The 26,634-nt window shown below is 45.1% G+C and overlaps 2 protein-coding genes across 2 annotated transcripts in view; both read left to right on the forward strand.

The window, feature by feature from the left end:
* Positions 1 to 1,853: 1,853 nt before the first annotated feature.
* On the forward strand, positions 1,854 to 3,975 carry SLC18A3 (solute carrier family 18 member A3). The gene has a single exon (XM_010205877.2). It carries the CDS (start codon positions 1,854 to 1,856, stop codon positions 3,438 to 3,440), a length of 1,587 nt encoding a protein of 528 aa, XP_010204179.2. The 3' UTR covers positions 3,441 to 3,975.
* A 1,563-nt stretch (positions 3,976 to 5,538) lies between these two features.
* The window catches only part of CHAT (choline O-acetyltransferase), a 33,918-nt gene continuing 12,822 nt past the window's right edge, over positions 5,539 to 26,634 (forward strand). Inside the window, exons 1-8 of the mRNA XM_062001498.1 lie at positions 5,539 to 5,624; positions 8,553 to 8,698; positions 10,606 to 10,797; positions 14,990 to 15,108; positions 16,529 to 16,582; positions 19,228 to 19,408; positions 20,368 to 20,545; positions 24,900 to 25,069. Of these exons, the coding sequence (XP_061857482.1) occupies positions 8,636 to 8,698; positions 10,606 to 10,797; positions 14,990 to 15,108; positions 16,529 to 16,582; positions 19,228 to 19,408; positions 20,368 to 20,545; positions 24,900 to 25,069 (957 nt within the window). The 5' untranslated portion in view covers positions 5,539 to 5,624; positions 8,553 to 8,635. The remainder of the gene's footprint in view (positions 5,625 to 8,552; positions 8,699 to 10,605; positions 10,798 to 14,989; positions 15,109 to 16,528; positions 16,583 to 19,227; positions 19,409 to 20,367; positions 20,546 to 24,899; positions 25,070 to 26,634) is intronic.

Here is a 26,634-nt window from a genome sequence, read left to right on the forward strand (position 1 = left end):
TTTTTTTCCCCAACTAAATCAGCCTCACAGGTGCCAAGTAGCCTGGGGCATGCGACTGAGTGCAGCATACAACTGAGTGCAGCCACCACATCCTTCTGCTCACTACCCTTCCAATAAGACTCTTCTCTCGGACACTTTCCTTCTATATTCTGAAATGATCTTTTGAAGCATTTAGCTTACAAGCTTATTTGGAGTCCGAGGCCAAGAGCTTTATCCCTGTTGTCAATGGTGTATTTCTGCAGTTTCACAGTGGGGACAGTAAACAAATAATGATAACAACAATATACAAATGTTCAGAGGTATTGTTATTTTAGGGATGCTTTAAGATGCCACTTCTGTGTAAGCACAAATGGATCTGTTTGCCACTCCATGGAGGAATTCATCTTAAAGTCTTCTGGTCATCTAGACAGTTTTCTTGCAACGGAGCAAGATAAATCAACTGACAGATAAATCATCTCCCTTTCGGCAGTAGAAGCCCAGCTACGCAAGCAAATGAAGGTACCCAAACTCCACATCTACTCAAGAAATGCTCAGCTGAAAGACCCAGTTATTTCACACAGCCTTCAGCAAAGACCCTCCTTGGATCATCCTACATATCATTTCTGTCACAGGAGTGATGATATTTACTGTCTGCTTTATGCCAGGAATATCTTCCTAATACTAAAGCCTCTGCACTGAATGAGGCCCCTTGCTGTGTAGGGCTTCTGGCTGCAGCAGTGGCCCGGCAAAATGCAGGGAGTATGTAATAGCATCTCACTTGAAGATTATTTCCCTGATATTTGTCTGAGAGTTAGACATGCACACACGCAGGAAGATAGTTACTGCGTTGCTCTGATCGCCAGTGCAGCTTCAGTGGTCTCCCAGGTGGGAGCGCTGGCCCCGAGGGGCCATGGATCCGGTAAGGAAGAGCAGGGCTCAGCCCGGCCCTCTCTAGCCCCGGTCTCGAGTTCCCTCAGGCACCCCAGGCTCCTGCCCTGGCCCGGCCGCGCCGTCGGAGCGCGTCCCGGGCGGCGGAGCTGCGGTGGCCAGCCCCGGTGAGCAGCTTTCGTGTCAGACGGCGGCAGCCAGTGGGTCCAGGCTGCGCTGGGGAAGCACAGGGCTGCTGGAGTGTAGGCGGCGGTTCCTTGCGGCCTTGGTGCGGGGGCTGAGATGGCCTTTGCGTCTCGGACAGCACAGGGACCGAAATAGTAATCGCCGACGCCTGCAGGCGAGCCGGACTCCGGACCGCCCTTCTGGGGCAACGGCGGCGCGGGGCCCTGAAGACACAGGACTGCTGCCCGCAACACCGCCGGGCGCACGTCGGACGCGGGCCACTGTCCCAGCGCCGGCCAGTCCCAGTGGGGAATGATGGAGCGAGGGCTCCAGGAAGATGCTGAGGGAGCCGGGACGGCTTCCAGGGCCGCTCAGGGGCGCGCGGGTAGCCGCGCCGTCGGGGCGGCGAGAGCAGCCAGCGGGCCCTCGTCTCGGGAGTGGCGCCGCCTCCCCGCCGGCACAACCCCGGGGCGGGCCCGGACCGGCGGCACCCCCGCCCCGCAGCCCCCTTACCGCGGCGGGGCAGGGCTGCCGGCGCGGTGCAGCGGGGCGGGGCGCGGAGGGCGGGCGTGCAGCGGGGCCGGGCCGACGTGGGGGGAGCGGGGCCGGCGCGGTGGCGGGGACGGGTGGGGTTTCCGTGTGCGGCGCTTATTAGTGTGGTGATGGAGGGCCAGCCCCTCGGAGCCGCCTCGGAGCGGCGACGCGGGCTAGCGGCGGCCGCCGGGAGGTGAGCGGCGGCGGCTCGGGCGGCGGAGGCGGCGGGGCCGCCCCCGCCGTGCCCCATGCGGGCGGCGGCGGGGCGGCGGCGACACTGAGGGACGATGTCGGAAGCAGGGAGCGCGGGCCGGGCTCGGGCCGCCGTGGCGCGGCTCTCGGAGGCGGTGGGCGAGCGGCGGCGGCGGCTGGGCACCGCCATGGGGGAGGCGCGGCGGCAGCGGCGGCTTCTGCTGGTGGTGGTGTGCGTGGCGCTGCTGCTGGACAACATGCTGTACATGGTCATCGTGCCCATCATCCCCGACTACATCGCGGCCATGCGCGGCGGGGGGGGCGCCGGCGCCCCGTCCGCGCCCGCGGGGGGCAACGGGAGCGGCGGCGGCAACCGGAGTCTCCTGCCAGCGCGGTACCCGCCGGCCGCGGGGGGCAACGAGGACGTGCAGATCGGGGTGCTGTTCGCCTCCAAGGCCATACTGCAGCTGCTGGTGAACCCGCTCAGCGGCACCCTCATCGACCGCGTGGGCTACGAGGCCCCGCTGTTGGCCGGGCTGGCCGTCTTGTTCCTCTCCACCACCACCTTCGCCTTCGCGGAGAACTACGCGACGCTGTTCGCGGCGCGCAGCCTGCAGGGGTTGGGCTCGGCCTTCGCCGACACCGCCGGCATCGCCCTCATCGCCGACCGCTACGCTGAGGAGCCGGCGCGGAGCCGCGCCCTGGGCACGGCGCTGGCCTGCATCTCCTTCGGCAGCCTGGCCGCCCCCCCCTTCGGCGGCGTCCTCTACGAGTTCGCCGGCAAGCGGGTGCCCTTCCTGGTGCTGGCCTGCGTCTGCCTCCTCGACGGGCTCCTGCTGCTGGCCCTGGCACCACCCTGCGCCGCAGGGGCAAGGGCCAACATGCCTGTTGGCACTCCCATCCACCGCCTCATGGTCGACCCCTTCATCGCTGTGGTAGCGGGGGCCCTGGCCACCTGCAACATCCCTCTGGCCTTCCTGGAGCCCACCATCGCCAACTGGATGAAGGAGTCCATGGGGGCCAGCGAGTGGGAGGTGGGCCTCACCTGGCTGCCCGCCTTCTTCCCCCACGTGCTGGGTGTCTACGTCACCGTCCGGCTGGCTGCCGCGTACCCCCACCTCCAGTGGTTTTACGGGGCCTTGGGTATGGCCATCATCGGTGCCAGCTCCTGCCTGGTACCAGCCTGCAGGAATTTCGGGCAGGTCATTGTTCCCCTCTGTGGCATCTGCTTCGGCATTGCCCTGGTGGACACGGCCCTGCTGCCCACCCTGGCCTTCCTGGTGGATGTGCGCCATGTATCTGTCTATGGCAGTGTCTACGCCATTGCAGACATCTCCTACTCTGTGGCGTATGCCCTGGGGCCCATTGTGGCCGGCCAGATTGTGCACACCATGGGCTTTGCACAGCTGAACCTGGGCATGGGGCTTGCCAACGTGCTTTACGCCCCTCTCCTCCTCTCCCTCAAAAACGTCTGCCAAATGAAACCCTCTCACTCAGAGAGGAACGTCCTCCTTGAAGAAGGACCTAAGGGACTCTATGACACTATCAAAATGGAGGAGCGCAAAGGCATGGGCAAAAGCCTCCGTCCAGTGGGTGAGATGGAGGAGAACAGCATGGACTCTTACCACAGGGATCTGACAGGGGTGTCTGAGGAGGACTCGTCGGACTATGAATACAGTTAGGTTCACCCATGCAGTCCAGCCCTAGGAGCAAGGAGAGGCATGTGAGAGAGAGGGAAAGGGGGGGATGAAATCATTACTGCATTATGTTTCTGTACTGATGTGCAATATATACGGAGTTTAACCTTTGTCATGATGTAATGGCTTTGTTCTAGATTTATTTTTAATCGGTATTTTCTTCATCATTCTGGCAAAGTGGAAGGGGTGGGGAATGGGGGGACAATCCTGAAGAAAAATAATCTGAATATTCATTGGCATAAATCTGGAGGGTATTCTTCCAATAAAACTGCCATCAACAAAACAAAATAAAAAACCCCAGCAGCGTCACAGCTGGGGTATAATTGTGCAAAATTTTCACAAGCTGAAACTGTGTGTGACATTCTGTATATCTCTGTAAAAATAAATAAGCAAAAAAGTCTGTGTAAAATTTTGAATTGCATATTCAGGGACTTAGTAAATCTTGTGTACATAGATTTTCCTTTGGTTTCATATATTTAAGAAGAGTGACAATATAATGTCTTATTCTTCCTTGGGAATAAACTGAAGTATTGTACTTTTTTTTTCTCTCGTGCTGCTCTCCAGTAAGTGCAATATGCTGTATTATGTTGAAGTCCAAACTACAAGAATAATACAATCTGAATAAACAGAATTGAAGGGGATCGATTGTCTTTGTTTCCTTGCTGAGGACTGCTTGAGCGAGGGAGCTGGTTGTACTCAGTGTAACCCCTACAGTAGCAGTTCCTTATAACACAAACCTCCTGGGTTATCAAAATCAAAAAGGATTTACTAGGAGAAAATCCCAGTACAAAATGTTCTCATTCGTCAAAACATATGTTAACGGGTGGGAGCAAACACCGCACTGCAAACACGTTATCGATTGCCTAAAAGAGTTCCTCGTATTCCCACACAAATTTAATTTTCATTCTCACAATCATTAATTTCAAGTTTCGAATATTCAAAAAATTACATTTCCAGCACTTAGAGACGCAACGCTGGCAAATATCATTCTTGGTCCTGGATGCCTCAATTGCAACGTGCTCACCTCAGTGTAGCCGACAGAGATTAAACAAAACAAAAGACGGGTGATGTGCTTCATTCAAACCTCTGAAAAAAGTAGAAACCTTCAATCCAACCACAATGGAACCAGAGTGCACATTTTGCCTTTTAAATTTATCTTGATATAAAATAAAATCGTTTATTTTAATCCCCAGCTCATTAGGAAACAAAATCAAATCCCAAGAGGGGGTAAAATGCATATAAACGGCGCCAGCCTCTATAAATGGGTTTCCCCCGGCCCCTGGGGCGCTAGGCGCCGCGAGGGAGCTTCAGAGAGCCCGCCGGTGGGTTGCGCAGGGCGGCGCGGGACGCGCGGCTCCGCACCGGCGTGGCTCTTGCGGCGCAAAGCTCACTGAAACGCTGCGACGGTGCTGTGGCACGGCGGTTCTGGAGAAAGAGCAGCGGCCACCGCGGCGGGGGCTGAGCCCCTTTTCCCTAAACCGCTGTCGCCCTCTTCGCGAGAAGCAACAACAGCGGTGCCTCCTCTGTTCCACTGTGTCGGGGCCGCCCCTAATGCCACCGGACACAGGGAAGGTCCCACAGTGCATGAGCACCCTGAGCGTGGCCGTGGTGCTGGCTGCCCGCTGGCAGCGCCGCCCGCCCCTTTCGACCTCGGCAGTTTTGGAAGCCACAGATGCCTCACTAACGATAACCCCCTTGGCAACGCGGGTCACCGATTACCGTAACCCTGAGGGGTTACCCTTTCCATCGGGGAGGCTCTCAGCCGAGCCCGACAGCGGCAAGGGCAGGGGTGAGCACGGCTCCTCTCTGCCGCCCTCCCTCTCTCCCGGGACACAGTCGGTATGGGGCGAGTTGGCGCGAGTGCCACCGCCGGGCACAACATGCAGAAGGGACAGGGCAAGCGAAGCGCGTCCCGGACGTGGAGCGGGGGCGGCCGCGCCTGTTGCACGCAGAGGGAGGGGCGAGCACAGTCGGGCCGGGCCGGGCCGGATCGGGCGGTGACGGGGGCGCGGGGCGGGGAGGAGCCACGCGGCGGCGGGGACGAGCCGCGCTCCGCACGCCCCCGCCCAGAGGCAACCTGGCCGCGGAGGAAGCGGCGGTACGCTGGACAGAGCCGCGGCGACGCGCAGAACGCGCCCGGGAGCCGCTCCGGAGCGCCCCGACGAGCAGGTACGGGCGGGCGGGCTGCGCGCCCCGCGCCTCTCGTGGCCCCGACGGCGCGGCTGCAAGTCCCGGGGCGGGAAAGCCACGGGGCCGGGAGTAGGGGAGCGGGGCCGGCGGATCTCGCAGAGCTGAGCGAAGTCGATAGGGCTCCCCGCTCCAAACTCCGCGGAGCCGGCGGCATTCGCGGGGCTGCCCCGATGCCGCCGCCCGCCGGTCCCACCGCGACGGGCGGCCCGGGAGGGAAGGTGATACCGCAGGACTGAGGGGTGGGAAGGTGTCGGGCGCCGGCAGCCTCCGCTGGAGCGTGTGCGCTCTCCGACGGGCCGCGCCGCTGCTGCGGCCCGCAGGGAGCTCATGGCAGGCTGCAGGGCGGCCCCCGACTTCTCTAGTCATGTCAATGGCTGCAGCCGCGCGCATTTCACCTTCTATTCCTGATAACGCTTAGATGCCTCTTAACTTCAAGCATAGATTCCTGAGAACTTTAAGCTTATCTTCCTGATAACACTGAGAGTGAGGATGGGGGCTCAGCGTAATGCCCCAACAACATTATAATACTGCAAGCAGGCTCCTGCATCCACAATGTATGGAGAACTCACATATAAGCACATGGGCTTATTTCAGCCCTTCTCTGCTAACGGAGAGATCAGTGCCTTTTGTTATTGATTTGAGCTGCTGCTTTGAGCTGTGGCTAAGACCCCGGCTCCCCAGCTTGCAGTGACTCGCAGACACCTCACTAAGCTGCTCACTCTGGCCCTCCAGCTAAGCCAGCTGTAAATAAAAACAGCTAGGATTTTTTTTTTTTTTTTTTTTTTTTGCATAATAACACTGACAATGCACCTCTCAGCCCTTCCAGTAAGCAACTTTGAAGTCATCTTGAATTTCTGCAGGATTTTCTCTTTTGGCACTTTCCTTGTCCTTTATTAAGCAAATACAGGATTGGGTGTGATACTAAGCTGGCAGCACTCAAACCAGAGACAAAGCTCAGTTCATCCTCATGACAGAGAAAAGTGTAGTTCAGACTACCACCCCCAAACCCTTCATCACACTGGCTTTACAGATATGTCTGTTGCTAGTAGCATTTCCCACAGACACAGAGCCATTATAGACTCCTAGTTGGTATGACTCCGTATTGCAGTTTGCCAAAAAAGCATAAGGAAAGAAAGAACAAAAGTTGAAGTGAGAAGAATACTAGAAGGATTTTTTCTTTTAGGGTCTCTGAAGACAAAATGGCTGCTTTATACTCAGACACAGGTGGGGAGCAGAGGCCAGCCCATAAACAACCAAGCAAGCTACAGTCTTCCCAGAGTTACAGGACATGTCCATTATTTGAAGTGCTTGGAAACTGTGTGCTAGGAATAGAGTGCACAGCTAAGTGATGAGACCTATGCAGCACACGAGAGGGAGCAGAGCAGCACAGCGGGCTAATGTGGCCTTTCCATAAGGGAAATTGTCTCTCACCTGGGTTGAAATCATGAGCAGATGACAGATCAACACAGTTTGCTGTGTGGCTCATTGCAGGGCCCCAGGGATATCTCTAAACCTTATACAACCTACTTCACAGCACATAGCCCCAGTGGCAGGCAGTGCAGAATGGGGAGAGGACAGCATCAACATAAGGTATCAGTGACCACATACACACTGGCAGAGCCGCATTGACGTCCCGAGGCTGGAATAGCCAAGCGTATTCATTAGGAGAGGATAATATACACACATCCCTGCTTGTCACTAAATGAAACTCTTCCATCACATTTTCATACACTGTAGATTTTTATCCAAATTGTTCTTAAAAACTGTTGTAGAAATTGAATCAAAGTGCTCTGAATGTACAGTCCCCAGAGTTTCAGACAGGAAATAAGACATTCTTTTCTACTTTGTCAACATATGCTATCTTTTGTATTTTGTACATATACAGTGCAAAGCACTTGAAAAAAAAAACTAACTGTGATCTGTCAAGACCTGACTGAATACATAGAACTTTGCTTCAGCTGTACCAGTGACTGAAGGACAACTGATTGGTGTGGGCACTATTATATTGGAAGAAATATGTTTTTCATATGGCTTATTCTTGTACAGAAAACAAGTAAGAAACATCTTTAGAAGTGAAAATCAGGATATGAACAATACCAGAGGCACAAGTGGAAGTATTTGATCTATCACAGATTACTTCTGTGACTTTTGTCAGGTTAAGCCATCTCTCTGGATAGGTAGAGAGGCTATTTGGAAAGACTGCTGTGCAAAGCGGGTCAAATGCAGTGCATGCCACCCCTCCCAGTCCTCCCAGAGCCAGCCAGCCTGCCAGCCTCATGGCAGGCTCATGGAGTCCCCCAGCCCACAGCTATGCCCCAAAGCACAGGCATCTTGCCAGCTGCTAGCCTGCCAAGGGGCAAAAGCACATCTTCATCAAGCTCCTTTCTATGGCTTCCACATCTTTAACTTGGAAATGACAGCACCTCAGCGACTCACAGAACCATGCAATGGCAAAGCCATTTAAAGACAAGTGCTTTTATATAAAATGGTAAAGGGAGGACATATAAGAAAACTGCTACCTTACTATTACCTTTGAAAATACTTATGTTGACACAGAAGAGCCATCTCTTTCCTCCAGCTAACATATAACAGCAATACAAAGTGTACAGATCATGACACAATACACTGCCAAGTAAATCAGAGTGACAAAATAAACCCTGCTGAGAAGGGGCTGTTTATGTGCATCAGAAAGTTCTGGACAAAGAAATTTATAGTGAAATGAGACAAACAATGTCAGAGCAATCTCCACAGGGCTCAGTTCAGCTACTTTTGAATGTTGTACTTCTATTTCTCTTCAGTTTTGCATTCTGAAGCTTCTGTGTATGCTTGCACAGGGAATACTCCCCATGTACTTTTTGGTTATAAATAATGGGTACTGACTGGACTTTAAATCTTTTCTGTTTCCAGAACTGAGACGTGAGGCTCCATAAAGTGTCCCTGAGTGACTTCAATTTCTGTCCTCAACAAAAGATATCAAAAGAAATGCAGGAATGCCTGTCCTAGAAAAAAATATGCAGAAGAAAGAGAAAGATACGTGCAGTAAAGATGAGACAGTAAGTGACTGGGAAAACAAAACAGACAAACAAAAACTCCTCTGTTGAAGATAGATGACTTAACAGTCAAATGCTGCAAATTAATGCAAATTAATGTAATAATTGTAAACCAAGCTCTGCCTCAGAGCTCATTTCTTAGTTTCAGGGGCCACTAGTTATCTTGCAGCCGTTCATAATCAGGAACTTTGGTCTAACATTAGTGCTTCTCATATCCAAATACGTTCCTCCTCCCAACATCTTATGAAGCATTCCAGTGAGTGAAATATTATTACACAACAGCAGATGCATTACTACACAGAGATGCCATGTAATCATTTCTTAACCATACAGATCATATATGATTTATTTTCACACTGGTTTAAAAGGTGCCAGATGTGTATGCCTATAAATAGTCAACCCCTTGCATTTCAACCTTTTTTCCTGAGCAGAGTCATGAACTGTACAGTAACTTTACTCGTAAAGACAGGTGAGATTCAGGGTGCATTTGCAGGCTAAATTTGATTTCCACTAATAACAGGTAGTCCTATGACACTTTTAACAAGTATCTGAAATTTTCAATTTCTAGATAGAGAAACGTAATGCAGCACTGACCTTTCTGTGGATGTTAAAAGGCAGAGCTGGTATTTGAGCTCTGAGGACACCCTCTCCATGCTCTCTGTTCAGAGCCACCCCCTCCCTCACTGCATGCAGTAGCAAAGGAGTTTGCAGCTAGCCTTGCTCTGAGCAGCAGGCAGGATTTAGGTGATTGCTAGACATCTCTTCCTACCAAAATCAAGCTATGGTCCTGCAGTCCTGTGAAAATGAATGTCTATTACATCAAGAGCTAGTAAAAAAACCTGAACTTCACCTGCTTTAGGAGCCAGGCAAAAATCAAATCAGAGAAATAAATCCTTTCAAAAGTTTATGGTCTGCACTAATCACTAATGGACAAGCACAGCTGAATTAGATGACTGTTTCTCAACACATACACCTCCCTGAGGAGCCATGCTTAGAGCATCACAGTCTCTTGCAATTTCCCAGTCTTCCATGGATTACCTCCTTGCTTGATTTTCCCACTGCCCCCATAATTCCTCTGGCCTTTAAATGACTAATTACATGTCACTTGGATAATTCTACATTAAAAAACAAAGGAAACTTAATTTCATGGTTAGTATGGGACAGTTTTCTTCCCAGATACTATTGGTTTCCTGCACTAAACAGCATAAGGATAAAGCAAGTACAAACAAATGTTTTATCAAGCCTTCTAGAAGGGTTCCAGACTGCCTGACGGCAGAGGTTTGGCAGGGTAAAACACAGGTTTACCGAAGGCTGTATGTGGTTAGTGCTAATCAGCAGGCAAACCTGCACATTTTCTATTTCTGCAGTTCTATAACCAGTCATATTACCGGTCAGACAAATATTAACACATACTTTTACCAATCAGAAGCTAAGTGCACTGCTTTACTAATTAAATAGCTTATTTTATTATCCTCTGAAGTATTTAAGATCTCCTGGAGTCTAGCTCAGACTATATGTTTGCATCCTGCCTGCCTGCTTGTCCTAGGATTTCTAGAATTTTACCAAGGAATATTCTGTTTTCCACTAGTTTTCTGGGCTATCCATTTTAAATTCTCACTGGCTACAGGCCTACAAATAGAGCTACTGGAGAGAGACCACTGCTTCAGTATTGCATACAACTGTATACTACGTCATAAAACTCAGGCACTTTAAGACCTAATGAAACTCCACTGAAGTCACACAATTACCTTTGCAGTAATCAGGCATATGAACTGCTAAAACAGAATAAATGGATTATAAGGGGATGCAATATATTAATCATCAACAGAAGAAAGAAAAGAAGAAAAAGAAAAGCAGATAGTTCAGGAACAAATGCTTGCTAATCCTATTCTTTTTTTTTTTATGATTAGGCAGTGCCAAAACTTCCAGTCCCACCACTGCAGCAGACCTTAAGCATGTACCTACAATGCATGAAACACTTGGTGCCAGAGGAGCAATTTAGAAAGACCAAGGTCATTGTGGAGCAGTTTGGAAGTGCAGGAGGTCTGGGAGAATCCTTGCAGCAAATCCTCGAGGAAAGAAGGGAGAAGACAACAAACTGGGTAAGCAAAAGCAGATGAGAAAAACAATTGCTATGTTGGATGATGCTCCTTTACAAACTGTTTGTGATATTCTATATGTGATCATTGCTTTCTTTCAGTGAGTCTATGCAAATGGGGGTCACATCCGATTCTCCCAAAGGAAACTAATATTTCAGACTAATACAGGCTAGAATTTTCAAATGTTCTCAAGATCCGTGTCATTATTCAGATCAACAGTTTGTTAACATAAATGAGAGAATTCATGCAGCTCAGGTGCATGCACACAAGTGTCAGCTCTACCTGTAGGAAGCACTTATTACATGCTTTTTGGATGCAATTTCTTCCTTTTCCTTTAAGAACAGGATTTTGAGTTTTTATTAAAATGAAAGAATTATTAAAATGAAAGAATTATTATAATTATGAATTATAGAAAGTGCCTTGCATATCCATCTAACCAAAGCTCTGATACAGTCAAATTATTCTGGAATCGAATACTTCAGGATAGGAATCACTCTTTTTAAATTAAACTATTGTTTGCCACTCATTGTCACATCTTACCAATGTAGTTACCCTGAACGATTTATTTTGCCAAATACAGACCCACATGCATACATATCCATCTATCAGACCACACTGAGACCTCAGCCATTAAAAAAAATCCATTTTCTGCTTCTTCAGACAGGAAGATTAAATAAGCTGTAGATAAAACAGATTTTATCATTCCACAAAGTGACAGTTCATCCTGCCTGCATTAACCATGTTAGAATATGATTCTATTTAAGTCCTTCCATCCCATCAAGGAAGAGAAATGTTGGGTGGTTTCAAAGATTCAGTGAAGTCCTGCAGGCTTGCTACTGATGTCAGTTAAGTGTGGTGCTCCCTTAACTTTTCAGTTGGGAGATCCACAAGAAAGCTCCATCAAATTGCTCCTGTAGTCAGAAAAAAAGGTTACAGTATCAGCAGTGCTTTTATTTGAAACGAATTTTAAATGAACTAATCTTCAAGCACCACTTCCTCCAAGCCAAGGATCAGTGTGTTCCCACATGTAGGAAAGCAGGAAAAGGAGGCAGGAGGCCTCCATGGATGAGCAAGGATCTGCTGGGACAGCTCAGGGAAAAAGCAGCCATCTATGAGAAGTGGAAACAGGGTCTGACCTCTTTGGAAGAGTATAGGAACATTGCCAGAGCATACAGGGGGGCAACCAGGAAGGCTAGAGCCCTTGTAGAATTAAATTTAGCCAGGGAAGTTAAGGAAAATAAGAATTGGTTTTTCAGGTGCATTGGCTGCAAAAGGAAAATGAGGTGGAATGTGGGCCCTCTGCTAAACACAGAGGGTGCCCTGGTGACCCAAGTATGCAGAGAATGCCTTCTTTGCTTTAGTCTTTACAGCCAAGGCCAGCCTTCAGGAAGCCCAGTCCAACAAGGATAGTAAGATGGCTTGCATAACAGAGGACTTGCCCTGGGTGGAAGAGGAAGAGGTTAAAGACTTGTTGGCCAAGCTTAAGGCTCATAAGTCAATAGGTCCTGATGGGATGCATCCTAGAGTGCTGAGAGAGCTGGCTGATGTGATTTCTAAGCCTCTCTATCATTTTTGAACAATCATGGAGGACAGACAAGGTGCCTGAGGACTGGAGAAAGGCCAATGTCACGCCAGTCTTCAAAAAGGGCAAGAAGGACGACCCAGGAAACTACAGGCCGGTCAGCCTCACCTCCATCCCTGGAAAGGTGAGGGAACAACTCATCCTGAATGTTATCACTGAACATGTGAAGGAAAAGATGGTTATCAGAGGCAGTCAACATGGCTTCACCAAGGGAAAATCCTGTTTAGCAACCTGATATCCTTCTATGAGTGCATAAACGGCTGGCTAGATGGAGGGAGAGCAGCAGATGTCATCTACCTTGACTTCAGCAAGGCTTTTGACACTCTTCCACAACATCCTCATCAGAAAGCTTAGGCAGTGTGGCTTGGATGAGTGGACGGTGAGGTGGATCGAGAGCTGGCTGAATGACAGAGCCCAGAGAGTGCTGATCAGTGGCACAGAACTGAGTTGGAGGCCTGTGGCCACTGGAGTTCCACAGGGATTGATTCTGGGGCCAGTCTTGTTCAACATCTTCATCAACGACTTGGATGAGGGGACAGAGTGTACCCTCAGCAAGTTCACTGATGACACCAAACTGGGAGGACTGCCTGACTCCCCAGAGGCTGTGCTGCCATTCAGCGGGATCTCAACTGGCTTGAGAGTTGGGCAGAGAGGAACCTCATGAGGTTTAACAAGGACAAGTGCAGAGCCCTGCATCTGGGAAGGAACAACCCTATGAACTAGTACAAGCTGGGGATTGACCTGATAGAGAGCAGCTCAGCGAGAGAGACCTGGGAGTGCTGGTTCACAATAAACTGACCATGAGCCAGCAATGTGCCCTCGTGGCCAAGAAGGCCAATGGCATCCTGGGATGCATCAGGAAAAGTGTGGCCAGTAGGTTGAGGGAGGTTCTGCTCCCCCTTTACTCTGCCCTGGTGAGACTGGAGTCCTGTGTCCAGTTCTGGGCTCCCCAGCTCAAGAGGGACAGGGAACTTCAGGAATCTAGTGGAGGGCCACTAAGATGATCTTCCTTATGAGGAAAGGCTGCGGGAACTGGGGCTGTTTAGTCTAGAGAAGAGAAGACTGAGAGGAGATCTCATTAATATTTACAAGTATGTAAATGGTGGATGTCAGGAGGTTGGGACATCCCTTTTTTCTATAGTAGCTAGCAACAGGACAAGGGGTAATGGGATGAAGCTGGAACACAAAAAGTTCCATTGAAACATAAGAAAAAACTATTTCACTGTTCAGGTGAGGGAGCCCTGGCACAGGCTGCCCAGAGGGGTTGTGGAGTCTCCTTCCTTGGAGGTCTTCAAGACCCGCCTGGACACGTTCCTGTGCAACCTGATCTAGGTGGACCTGCTTCTGCAGGGGGGTTGGACTAGATGATCTCCAAAGGTTCCTTCCAACCCCTACCATTCTGTGATTCTATGATTTCTGAATTGATTGTGGCCACAGTCTCAGGGCTCCATTAAATGCTGCCCAATCTTGCTTTGTTATTCTGATCATAGAACTTCATGGGTTTGTTGGCTAAATTAACCATTGCTGAAATAGTGTTCCTGGTAACAAATAGTGTTCCAGGAAACAGCTGTTCCTTTAACTACTTACAGCATGAACATTACAGAGGAAGGATGCATGAGCATTTTCTGAATTGTCTCAACTTTAAAAACTGGTTATTAAAATTAAATACCTGATTCTTAAGATAAACTAGAAATGTTTTAATTTGGAATTTAATTTGCCAGGAGTACAGCTCTAGTCTGTTCTCCTGAAGACTCCAGAGACTGTGGGGGAGGCATCTGTTCTAACAGCAATCAAATATCTCTAAGGAAAACTTTTTCAACTGATGCATGCATTCAGAATTATTTTTGCATAATTTTGTTGTTTATGGTTACTATATGAAAAACATGCCCACTAAATTCAGAAAGACTATTTGATCTCTACAAAAGCCTCCATTTTCCAAATAAGGATCTTCAAATTCTCTTTAGACACTAAAGTATGCACTTACTGTACACCTGTGTTTTCCATAGAAATGGTTAGAAATTTAATATGTGTGTCTTTCTGGGTCAAGTATCAGCAATCTGTATTTGTGTCAGTGGTCACAGAGGGAATTCTCCAGGGGCCCTGTGCACGTGCCAATATCTGTAAGACCGAATCATTAGACTTGGGAAATTCTTTTTCCCACTGTCTTGCTACAGGACAGTATCTGACAGCTAACAATAGAGCATTTGGGCATCACTGACAAACATTTGAGGCCATCAATGGAGGAAAGCCATCACTGGTAAAATTCTGTCCATATCTTAACTGTATCCCAATCACTATTCAGGAATCAGCAGTTAGCAGTTTTTGTTGCAGAGAGAAGCAAACAACAAAATAACCAAACCATCACAATATGGGGCTTGTTTACTTTTTAATGGAACACACTGTAAATGGCCATTGATTGAAAAACAGGATTATGGAATTGTGGCTGATTTCAGCTGAGCTGAAGTCACAGAGCCCAAACTGAAAATGCTCAGCAGCTCCATTAATCAGAGCCCATGCTTGACACCAGGAGCACCAAGCACTCTCCCCTCACCCTCAGACTGCCTTTCTGCATGTTTTTCATAGCTTTTAAGATTTCATGTCCCCTTTCTTTAGGTGTTTAACTACTGGCTGGATGACATGTACCTCAACAACCGGCTAGCTCTTCCAGTCAATTCCAGCCCAGCAATTATCTTTGCTCGTCAGTATTTCAAGGATGTAAATGACCAGCTGAGGTAATGTACTACGACTTTGCAGCTATTGCTAAATGAAAGGTTATTTTAAATGTATTGCTTTTGCAAAAAGGCAATCAACTTTCATTAAAAAATAAGGGCTGTAACCATTAAATGATTTCCTACTAGGCTTGCTGACGGAGGGCAGTGTTTCTGGGGTTACTCATACTGATATTCAGAAATGAAATGTCATTACTATTACATTTATTGCATGAAAAAAACCACCGTGGGATTTATAACTTCTTTAAAGGAATATTTGCAAAGCTTTTCACTGTATAGTTCAGGTAAACCATTTTGTGACTGAAAAAAAATACTAATTTCTGTCACATTGTTTAAAATAAAACAATCCTTAACATGCCATCGCTATGACTCATAACTACCCTGTAATATGAAAAGACCATGCTGGCATTAAATTGTCTCTCTCAAATGCCCAAAAGGGCACCAAAAACATAGAGGATCTCAGAGTAAGAATTCAGAAATCATTCCTCCCCAAGAACACTGCTTCCTTCAGGCCCACTCTTCCCAGCCCTCAAACGACCTTTTTCCTTTGAGCTGTTGTAGGCAATTACAATAATTTTTAAAGTGAAAAGGTAAGCAAGTAGCCAAGCACAGAATCTACCTCTCCAGGCACCCTTAAACCAGGATTCCATTCTTCTGTCTTTGCCAAAATTTTCTCCTTTTAAAACAGTAAACCAGATCAAATCTACCTCAGAGAGTGCAATTTTCCTTTTTGCTTTTAGCACTCTCTAGCTGCTCATTACTGAAAGAATTAACTGCATGGGAATTTATGCTATTATAAAACAGCCAGAACCATGAGGCTGATGTGTTATTTTAACATTTTGCATAGACAGACAATGCATTTTTTACTGTACTTTAAACATAAATATGTTTCCATTTATTGCTGACTAAATTTATTGTGCACATAGCTTTCAAATAATCTCCTCTTAGCATTTTCTAATGCACGTGCTCTAACAAAGAAATATTTCCTTTGGAGCCTCCTATTCAGATACAGTGCAAATGGGCAGTGTCAGGAAATAATACACCTGTCCACGGCTCTGCAGAAAGAATATCTGCTTAGGACAGGAAGTACTCTAATAAATTGGACAGCTTATGAGTATTGATATTGAAACCCATTTAAGGATTCTATTAAATATTCAGCCTCTGCTCCCATTCTCTAAATAAATGCTTCCTCCAGCGGTAGTCTGTTTAACCATTTGAAGGGACCATCTCTAGGATTTAATATTTCTCTTAACGTGAATTAATTTAGGTTTTGGGTGAAGGTGGGGGCTCTTCTTGCCAAGCCAGAAGATTTGCTCTCCTTATGCTGTGTCATCAATCATTCAGGTCCTCCTCTGTCTCTCAGAAACAGACCAGTGTTGCCAAATGACAAAAAACTGATGTCACTTCTATCTGCTACTTGCAGGTTTGCCGCCAATCTCATTTCAGGAGTACAAGACTATAAAGCTTTACTGGACACGTAAGTAGCTTGGAAGGGGAGCTGCTGCTTGAGCATCTGCAGGCTTTCTGATTCAAGAGTGCTCTAACTCGCCCAAAGTCAGGCTGCATTGCACCTCTCCACCATTTGGATGGGCTGGGGTTCCATCATGCTTCAGGGCAAGAGCTACAGCAATTTTTTATGCACTTTCTGGTTTATTACTACAGGCTGGAAAAGAACCCTTTTTGATGCCTAGTAGCCATCACTCACACATACACAGTGCAACCCAAAGCACATACACAATCTGCCTAACAGAGCTGTTAAGAACACCCCAGGAAGTCTATGCTCCCAAAATTGCAGCAGCACTGTGGTTGTGCAACCTGCACACCTTTCCTGGCACCACGCACCTGCCTGGGTGCTGCACCCCTTTCACATACTGCACCCTCCATTTAGAACATCAGCCTCTCAGCCTTCCTCCCTCCAAAGAAGAAATAACACATCCCACTGGGAGAAGGAAGCCTCAGCACAGACAGACTGGTTTGGTGGCTAGTAAAAACTCCTTATGTCATTGTTGCTTGCTGTATATAAACACAGAGGAAATCCATGATTACTTAAGTAATGTATGAGGTAGTTCATAACAGCATTACATATCACTTAACCTCACCGAGTACATTCCAAGTTTACTGCTGATATCACTGTTCCTCGAAGAATAGAAAAGAAACAGTGGAGAGTCAAGCACAACAGACACATCATTGTAGGGAAAAGGACATTTTCCTGCCTGGAAATACAAGAGGTCTATGTGATATGATTTAACCAATGCTTGTTTGGATGAGGAAGGCAAAGTCCATATTCAAACAACGAAGTCCCTATCATCTATGAATTAGATAAAAGAAAGAGGCTGTTTGATTTTTCACTTCAAAAATCTTGACAGCTACTCAGAAAGGATAGAAAAGGTACTTATTTAGGAATACGTGCTTTTGTCCAAGATATGCCATGCAACTGCAGATACCAGCAGTGGTGTGCTGTGAAGTACTACTGCATACTAATGTAGTTCACTGCATCTTTATATGACAGCATCTGAGATGAGATAAAGAAATTACATTGCTCAAAGGATAAGTTAAATTCTTCTTATGTTGACCTCACTACTCTGGATCCAAAGACATCTGTGATCCAATTTGCTTGCATTAAATCAATAATGATTTAAATCTTCACTACTCTGTTCTCTGTCCTATTGTTATTGCTGTTTGCTTATCACCCCTCCTGTATAATTATGAGGACATCATAAATGTAACATTTTCAGTTCCTTGCTGCTGTTAAGGATTTCTACAGTGAGAGTACTGCTAGCTTCTCTTGGATCATCTCATATGCAGATGCACAATATTCCAGCCCAAACTCAGGCATTTAGTTTTAACTGCAGATATTCCACGCAATTGCCAGGACTAAATATTTCAAACAAAGCCTGACTTGTGAGATCTTACACAGATCCTAAATCAGTACAAGAGTTTCTGGTGCCATCAGTCAAGAGTTAATAACCCCTTTCTTAAATGCTGTAATTACAGATTGTCTTATCTAAATCTATGATGCTGTTCCACTGTGTTCAATCATCATAGATGCTCTTTAAAACCCTGTTAAATATAAGCAAATTTCTGCATTACACAAAATGTGGGAAAACACTAAAAACTCTGTTTTGCTGATAGGGAACAAAAAAATTAAGCACCTGTAGAAGGAAATAAGTAATCCAGAATTTCAGAGCCAGAAACTAAAGTGACTATCCCTAGTTTAGAGCTGCAACAGTTCTAAAGACATAGTTAAACAAGATAAACTAGCATAAAATGTTACCCCATGTCAGCTGTACAACACTCCTTGTTTATTTCTTTTCCGCTGCCCCTCTCTGGCAGGCTGGAAGCTTAACCCTCTTGTTGAGGGAAAACCTCTGCACTACAAGATCATCTTCATCCTGTGGTCTCTGCAGCCTCTCTGAAGCGCCAGCACCATCATTTCCTGCTGCATTGTCAGTGGGATATTTCACAATCCATAATCATAATTGTGATCATTTTTTTTTTCCTGGCCACTAAAGAAGGCTTTTAGGAGGTGGTGTTTTCACATGCCTTCCAATAAAACAGAATAGGTTTTCATCACTTATTCCCTCATATGTCTAAGTAAGAATTAGCACATAAGTGAGGCTCTGTGGAAAACAGAAATGCCTCTGTATTACCCTAGTTGTTCTGGTTTATCAGGCAAGGCCTTCTCACACACTGTCCAGTCCCTCTGCACAGTAAAGGGCCACTGATTTGCAGGAAATTTCATCAGTACTTTTTTTTTCAAGGTGCTGTGTCTTTTCCAGCTGTTCTCAGACTCCTGTCCTGGCAAGTTTCCAGGGTCCCATCTAGGCAGAATTCCTACGCACATTGCAAAGCTGCTTGTGACCTGCTATTCTTTCCATTTCCACTAGATAATAATGCTACTTCGTAATGAATATGCATGAAGCTGCGAGGAATGATGTATTTAACTTTGGAATGGGAATTCATCTATTTCCCTTATACTGTAATCTTGTCTTATTATTCAATTTGTATTATACCTGATCTAATTGTAACAGAACAAAGGACAGATTAGATTTCTTTTCCTTTCTGTCTCTCTCTCTCTCCCCTCTCTCCCTCTGGCTTTGTTTTTCTCCTCTCTCTCTCCAGCCATGCTTTACCTGTTGATTTTGGTCATGGACAGCTCTCTGGTCATCCCCTCTGTATGAAGCAATACTATGGACTCTTTTCTTCCTATCGTCTTCCAGGACATACCAAAGATACCCTTGTGGCCCAGAAAAGCAGTGTAATGCCAGAACCAGAGCACATCATTGTTGCTTGTAACAATCAGGTAAATGAGTGTTCTTTTTTTATACTTTTCTGTATTTCTTAGTTTTCTTAAATTCACTCATGAAGAGCCTAATCTAATCAAATTCAGAAACACAATTAGTGTGCTATGGATAAGCTCACTTCTTCACCAAGCATTCACTGTCAATGTTGCCAAAAGGTGCTTTTGCAGCGTTTTTGTCCTTAGCCCACATTATGCTCCAAGCACAGTGATGCGGAAAGGAAGAATGCAGCAGGATTCATTTGCTTTCTCATTCCAAACAAAAATGTTTATTTAACAGAGATGAAACCACAGAGAAAAAAAAAATCTTATTAGAGTGCATTTGCTGGAAATGCTCTTCTTTTGACAGTCAAGTATTATCCAAAATGCATGGCATATATACCACCATCCCATGCAGGGGGCCTAAGCTATGCCTGAAAAAGGCAGCACAGATGCAGGCAGAAATACTGAAGTTTTAGAGTGAATCTGCCCCAACCAATAAATGCCATCGAGTAGCTGAGTACCTTCCATCCCAGCTTGACTATTTATAGTACTGAAGCAGAACCTATACATTTATATTTGTGGTACTGGCCCCCATGGAATGGTTCCTTTTCTAGGAAGTCCCATTCTCCACCTCAGTGGGAAGTTCTTTAGATTCTCTTGGTTATTTTTAAACAAATAACACCATGGAAATTATTTACATACTTTTGATTCTATCTCTTCAGGGTTTTTTAAGCTTATTCAAATAACGGATGTTTTACTTGAGCCCAACATGCAATATTAGTCCCATATAGCAACTGGTGTAAAAACACAGAAGTGGCCAGGCCAGTCTCCAGTGTTTTTGTGCTCCATTGCATGCAGATCTGGCTCTTCAAGTAGGACTTCAGCATCTCAACACCCACCCAGGTGAAAGCATAATGTTAGACCAGTAGGGGTCCAACCCACCTGTGGCTGTTGTTCTGACTTCTGTCATTTTTTTGCAGTTTTTTGTTCTGGATGTTGTCATTAATTTCCGTCGTCTCAGTGAGGGGGATCTTTTCACTCAGTTACGAAAGATAGCCAAAATGGCAGAGAATGAAGAGGAGATGCTGCCTCCAATTGGCCTGCTGACAACAGATGGAAGAACAGAGTGGGCAGAGGCCAGGACAATCCTTATGAAAGGTTAGCAGCAGCAATCCCAGCTTTCTCTCCTTCATCATCTTCCTTCTCTTCCTCCTCACCATTATTGCCTTTCTTTGCTGGGAGTGAACACTGCAGCAAATATAGGACTGAATGTGCAGAAGGAAACTCAATACCTCTAAGTGTTCAGATGTGTGTTACCAGGGAAGCAGCAGATACGGTTTGACCCTGTGACTGTGTATGTTGTTATACCATGAAAATAGCTCTTATTCCATTCCCTGTTTTTTCATCACATAAATTACATTACATCAGATTTTGTGATTTGTCTCTTTCTTCACATCCATTTTGTACCAATGGGAATGATGTATCTTCTTAGCTTTTGGCAAATATTAGACATCTTTCATCTCATCTAACAAAGGCATCTAGAAGTTAAGCATCTATTGAATCTAGCTGTATACTCTCTCAATAAAGAAAACCAGAAGGTACCAGGGCTTATTCACCCAAATCTTAACTATCTAGGAAAGGTGACACTAGTTATTATCTGAGGATAGTCTCTCTCTCTCTTCCAACAACAGGCAGCATTTAGCTGTCTTGGAATCTGGACTCAAATGTTTGACTTTGAAACAGATGCGCATAAAGGGTGGGATTAGGTACATCTGTCAAATAAAATACTCTATTTTTACCCTGAAGCTAAGTGATATAAACACCTCCTTTTGCCATTTTAGCTGACTTAGGCCTTAATTTTTCCTTTCTGAAAAAAAAAAAAAAACCAAACAACTAACTCATCCCTTTATCCCCAGTTCAGCAGTGCTACAGAAAATATTGCCATTTTACCAATGCCCTATAATATACAAGAGTTGCCAATAGTTCTCAAAATATGTTTACTGTCCCAAAGAAGACCTTCCTTTCCCTTATTTAAGTTTTTCTGTGCTTGTAATAACTTTATATAAACACACACACAGAGTCCTGGCCATTACTACAGCATTATTACATGGTACTAGCCTCATCTTCAGGCTCTCCCCTTTAGTCTTGTTAAAGCCAGAAAAAAAAAGAAATATTCCTTATTTTAATGAATACTGAGGAAAACAACTAATTGTTTATTTTCACACCACATCTTTAAATAAAGCAGTGAACACCTTGTAACTTGCAGCAAAATCTTCTTTGTAAACCTACATCATCTTAAAGAAACAAAGATAAATCAACAAAAACTAGCAAAACCATCTCTGTAGTGTTTTTGGATTGCATGGCATTTGCTGAAATATTAGTTTTAATGACAAGGCAAACCAACTCAGTTATGCCACAGAAGAAAACACTAGTAAATATCACAGCACCATGATGTGACCTTTCTCTAGTCAAAGCAGGAATCCTATCCTAGACCACTTTTATTAGCACAGATCCTCTATATAGTATAATGCATTAGTTACACATGAATACGTGATTATTAACACCCCTTTTTTCTTTCTTATCTGTGGTGAAATGTTCATACAACAATAACTAACAGAGGAAGAGACAAACCCTCTAGTGAAGCACTGTGAGGCAGAAGGTTCAGTCCCCAATGGTTCTGTACTGAGCAGGGAAAGAGAGGATGCTTCAAGATGGAGAAGACCTATACAGTGCTTTGCAGAGTTTATGAAGGAGAGAAATACATGGGCCTGCATAGAGCTACAAGTAGAGGATAGGTCTTCTAGATGAGAAAATTTCAATGAAATTATAATAAACCCAGACATCAGTCATTTATAAACACATTCAGTCTTTTAAGTGCATACAGGCTGCAGAACTAACTCACTCTCCTAAGCACAGGAAATGGATTCTTACTGCTATAGAGGCTGCTGTCCCATGCACACTATGTCAAAGTTTGATTCAGAACCATCTTCTCATATTTTCCTCTTTAAAACAAAACCCAAAAAACTCAACTAACCAAAAGCCAACTGTCTAATTCAGTACAACTGTGTACATTAGAATGCAAGAAGAACAAACATCTTGCAGGGCTTTAGTCTTGTTCTCACACTTCTTCGCTGTTTCAGCTCCCAAGTCACGGTTTATGAGTTCTTGTGCAGTTCATTGTCTGCTTTACATGATAATTTTGTCAGTGTTTGATCAAGTCTCTGGACATGTCTGTTTCTGTAAAGGCATCTTTCCCTTACTTCACTGTTTCTAGCAGACGTTAATTTTATTCTCTCTTAATACCTAAACTCGGGATACCCTGAAACCATATGTCAGAATAAGTGCTTCACATCTGTCAAAGATGTGTGGGCAGCAGCCACAATGAAATATATATAAACTTCTCAGACAACATAAAGTAGAATGCTGTGCACAGTTTGTAAATCATTGTCCAAGCAGTTTTTCCTTGAAAGTACCTGTCCACAAATACCGGCAACTGATGTAAACAGAGCAACTTCCATTCACAAGGCTCTTTTCAGCCTTTGTGTTGATGTACCCAGATCATCAATGGAATAAATACCACAGTTAACAGTCAGCCCTGCAAGTGTGAGATACTAGAAGAGCTTTAGAGCCAAGAAGACAGGGACATGCTTTTGAAGACAATTCAGAGGGACATTAGTGTTCAACATCTTACAGGGTTGCACGGAACACTGGCTGAAAGCTCAAACCATCTGCACGCCCCATCAATTACAATCTCCTGGCTCAAGCCTTTGTAGGAGCTGGCAGAAACATGAGGCGCCTTCCCTAGGATTCTGCTTCTGTGGGCAAGGGAATTCAACACACTGCACTCTACCAGGTACCCATGCAGCCTGTGAGAAGTCAGGTTGGCCCCCACTGTCACTCAGGCCCGTGGCTGCCGACATGCCCTCACAGGAGCCATCAGCCAGCATTAGACAGTACTTTACAATAACTTGCAAGAGGCTACAGTGCTCTCTGTTCCTTCTCAGACACTGCCCTCACTTCTCTCTCCTTCTCTTGACATCTTTTTCATTCCTTGCACATTTGCACTCTTTTTCACTACACAGCATCTGGAAAATGAGCTTGGATGATAACAAGCATAAGGTTTTTTGCCAGCTCCTCACTACCCTATGTTATTCATTTGGGGAAGACACTTTTTTTCTTATTTTGAAAAATGCTGCTCTTTCAGAGGATCAAGCTGCTTTTCATATTTGCAAACATAAAAACATGCCCATTTGGAAATGTCTCCATTTCAAATGCAAACCAGAATTAATTTTAAATATTTTTTCCATTCTTTCACCTAAAATAGTGTTCTGAATTGAGCACAGATTTACTGAACTTAGCACAGACTTGCAAAGAGTTTTGACCAATCTGAAATCATATCTTTAGTTAAGAACATATTGAGAGAAAAAACATCTTCACCAAATTCTGGTGAAAGCAGCACATGAAAGCTGATCTGTTAAGAATGGAAAGAATTTTAAGTTGATACTTGAAATCCTCTTTTCCTTTGATCTTGTTAACAACCATTTAACAGCAATTAATGATGTTATATGCTTTAGAGCTGTATTAAGTGCTCACAACCAAATATTTCCTATGTCTCAAACTTACCCTTAGAAGCAAACAATAACAGTTGTAATATTTCTGAGTTAAAGGCACTGAAATAAACCCAAACAAATAAATACACCAAAAATAAGGAGGAAAGCACTGAGTACAATGTATAAATAGCTTTTGTGGTCCAACTGTAGAAGCAAGAGTGTCAGGATAGGGAAAAGAAACAGAGAAAAAAGCAAGAAAAAGTACATTTTGTTCAGCAGTACACTAGAAATAGGAGGGAAGTGAAATGTGGCAGCCCATGCTATTGGCAATACCACGTTCAAAATCAACACCTCATGACCTCATATGATGTAAGCAATATAGCCACTTCAGGGCTTATTTCTCTAAATAAACAATTTTTTAAAAATTACCAGGGACAGGAGAGAGAAGAGAGTTTCAACAGAAGAACACAAAAACAACATGTGCCCTGCTGTTCCTTGTCTAGAAAAGGGTTTTAATGGGAAAACACCACAAAGCTGGTATAGGCACTGCTGTTCCAGAACAGAATACTGCAGCATTGCAGCAATAGTCAGATCTGGAATTCTCTATTTTCAACCTGTCTTCCCTCTAACTCTAATATATAACATAAGTAAGCCTTGCTGGCTTTAAAAGTAAAATAGATTTATTTTGTAATATAATTACTTCAGGAAATGAAAGGCAGAAAAAAAGTGGATATTATTGAATCATATGAAAGATACACAGCAATATTGCAAAAGTTAACACATGAATGAATGTCTTGGAATTTCCTTGCACCCAGACGTTCTGCTGGTGAGAGAGCTCTGCAAACAGCAGCTCATTGCAGAGGCAGGGTCAGATCTTCAGTGCTCTCAGAGGCAGCAGAGTCTCCCAGCCAGTCTTGTGCTACAGGTAAGAGAATGTGAACATTTCACTCTTTTGTCCCCAGACTCTACTAACCGCGACTCTCTTGACATGATTGAACGATGCATATGCCTGGTGTGCCTGGACAGCCCGAGTGGGGTGGAACTCAATGATACAAACATGGCATTGCAACTGCTACATGGGGGAGGCTACCATAAAAACGGGGCCAATCGCTGGTATGACAAGCCTATGCAGGTAAAAAACCTTACAGTGCTATGATATTACTTGCATATGGCAAGGGACTCCAGTTGCCCTTGTAGTAGGGACCATTTAGAATCAAGCAGGAGAAGGAGGAGAAGGTAGTTGGCAGCACCTGCTCAGGCAAGGTTGGGGTGAGGAGCACTATTCCTTGTAAGGCAGGGGAAGCAGGCCTACCACCTTGATGGCAATGCAAAAGCCTTCTCCAACACGGGTAACACTTTCACCTTCCCTGAAGTTGCCCTTTGCACTTCAGGTAGATAGATACACAGGCACACAGATCGGCAGGTGTCTGATTAAAACAAAAAAAACCCCTAGTATGCAATTAATTACACTCAATCAAATGAAGTAAAAAATCTAGACTAGCATCCCAGAACAAAAAAAAGAAAACCACAGTAGTTTTCTCTGTTTTCTCTTCTCATATATTTTCACGACATCATAGAAATACTACTGCTTGTGTAAGTTCATAGTAAATTCTCACTTAGCAGACTGTTTATTCATTTAATAACATTAATTCTTCTTCATTAATCAATTTCTTGAGTCTTTCCTGGAAGCATTGAATTCTCTAGCCTTTTTCCCAATCAGATTTTGATTGTCATATTTGAAAGTGTTGCACTGCTATTTTCACATTTTGCAACAGCCCCAGGGTGAAGCAATATCTTAATCTCCAACTGACAACAATGTTGACACTTCATGAAAAATTGAAAAAACCCTGACTGATGCATTGCTTGTTGCTCTTGCCATATCTAAGAACAGCAATATGAAAAAAGAAAACACTAATTTCACTTGCACTGACTTAGCCCAGTCCAAATACATTTCAGTAGTCAGTCCTGATTTATGCCACTGCAAATGCCATTATTAGCAGACTCCAGTGCTGTGTATTTAAAGAACAGATCATTTGTCTTTAGTTACAAAGCTCTGTTATTTGCAAGCCCACTAGTTAAAATGTTTCTAGTAGATGAGAGTAAACCAGATTTTTGGTTTGTAGACTATCACAAAGTAGCAGAAAGCAAATACATTTGCATAGTATATGGGAGAGATTCATTTGTCCAGATGTATTCAGGCCAGGACTTTTATTTTCTCTATATATTCTTCAGCTTTGCAACAAAGCATCAGAAAATGTTTTGGTAAACATTTTGCATCGCACATTTGCTCTGTGAAAGCCTCATGGGAAGCAGCGAGGCAGGATGTGTATGTGTGATACAAATGTGCAGTGAGCAGAGTGGGATAAGCCCAGTCAAAGACACTTCAAAAAATGTGGGGGAAAAAGTCCAGGGAAAGGACAGAAAACACGTGAGAGAAGTTGCAATTTCTTTGTAGACATTGGCTTTTGTCTGAGATGCAGAAGTGACCAGAAATACAGTGCAATAGGTTGTCCCCAGTTATACCATGTGTATGCAACAAAATCAGGAATGAAGACAAGAAAGAAGGAAATTAAGAAAGCACCACAAAAAAAGGTAAAAGGGGAGCAGGGCAGTAAAATATCTGTGAGAAAGCTATCAAATAAGCTGAGCTTGCACATTTGGTACGATACTTGTAATAAAATATGATCCTAGGAGACT

The sequence above is a fragment of the Colius striatus genome, chromosome 8, assembly GCF_028858725.1.
Source record: "Colius striatus isolate bColStr4 chromosome 8, bColStr4.1.hap1, whole genome shotgun sequence".
In the NCBI taxonomy this organism is placed as follows: domain Eukaryota; kingdom Metazoa; phylum Chordata; class Aves; order Coliiformes; family Coliidae; genus Colius; species Colius striatus.

Bases quoted from the DNA above. Each gene is read 5' to 3' on its own strand.
- SLC18A3 (XM_010205877.2), top strand. From the start codon at position 1,854: ATGTCGGAAGCAGGGAGCGCGGGCCGGGCTCGGGCCGCCGTGGCGCGG.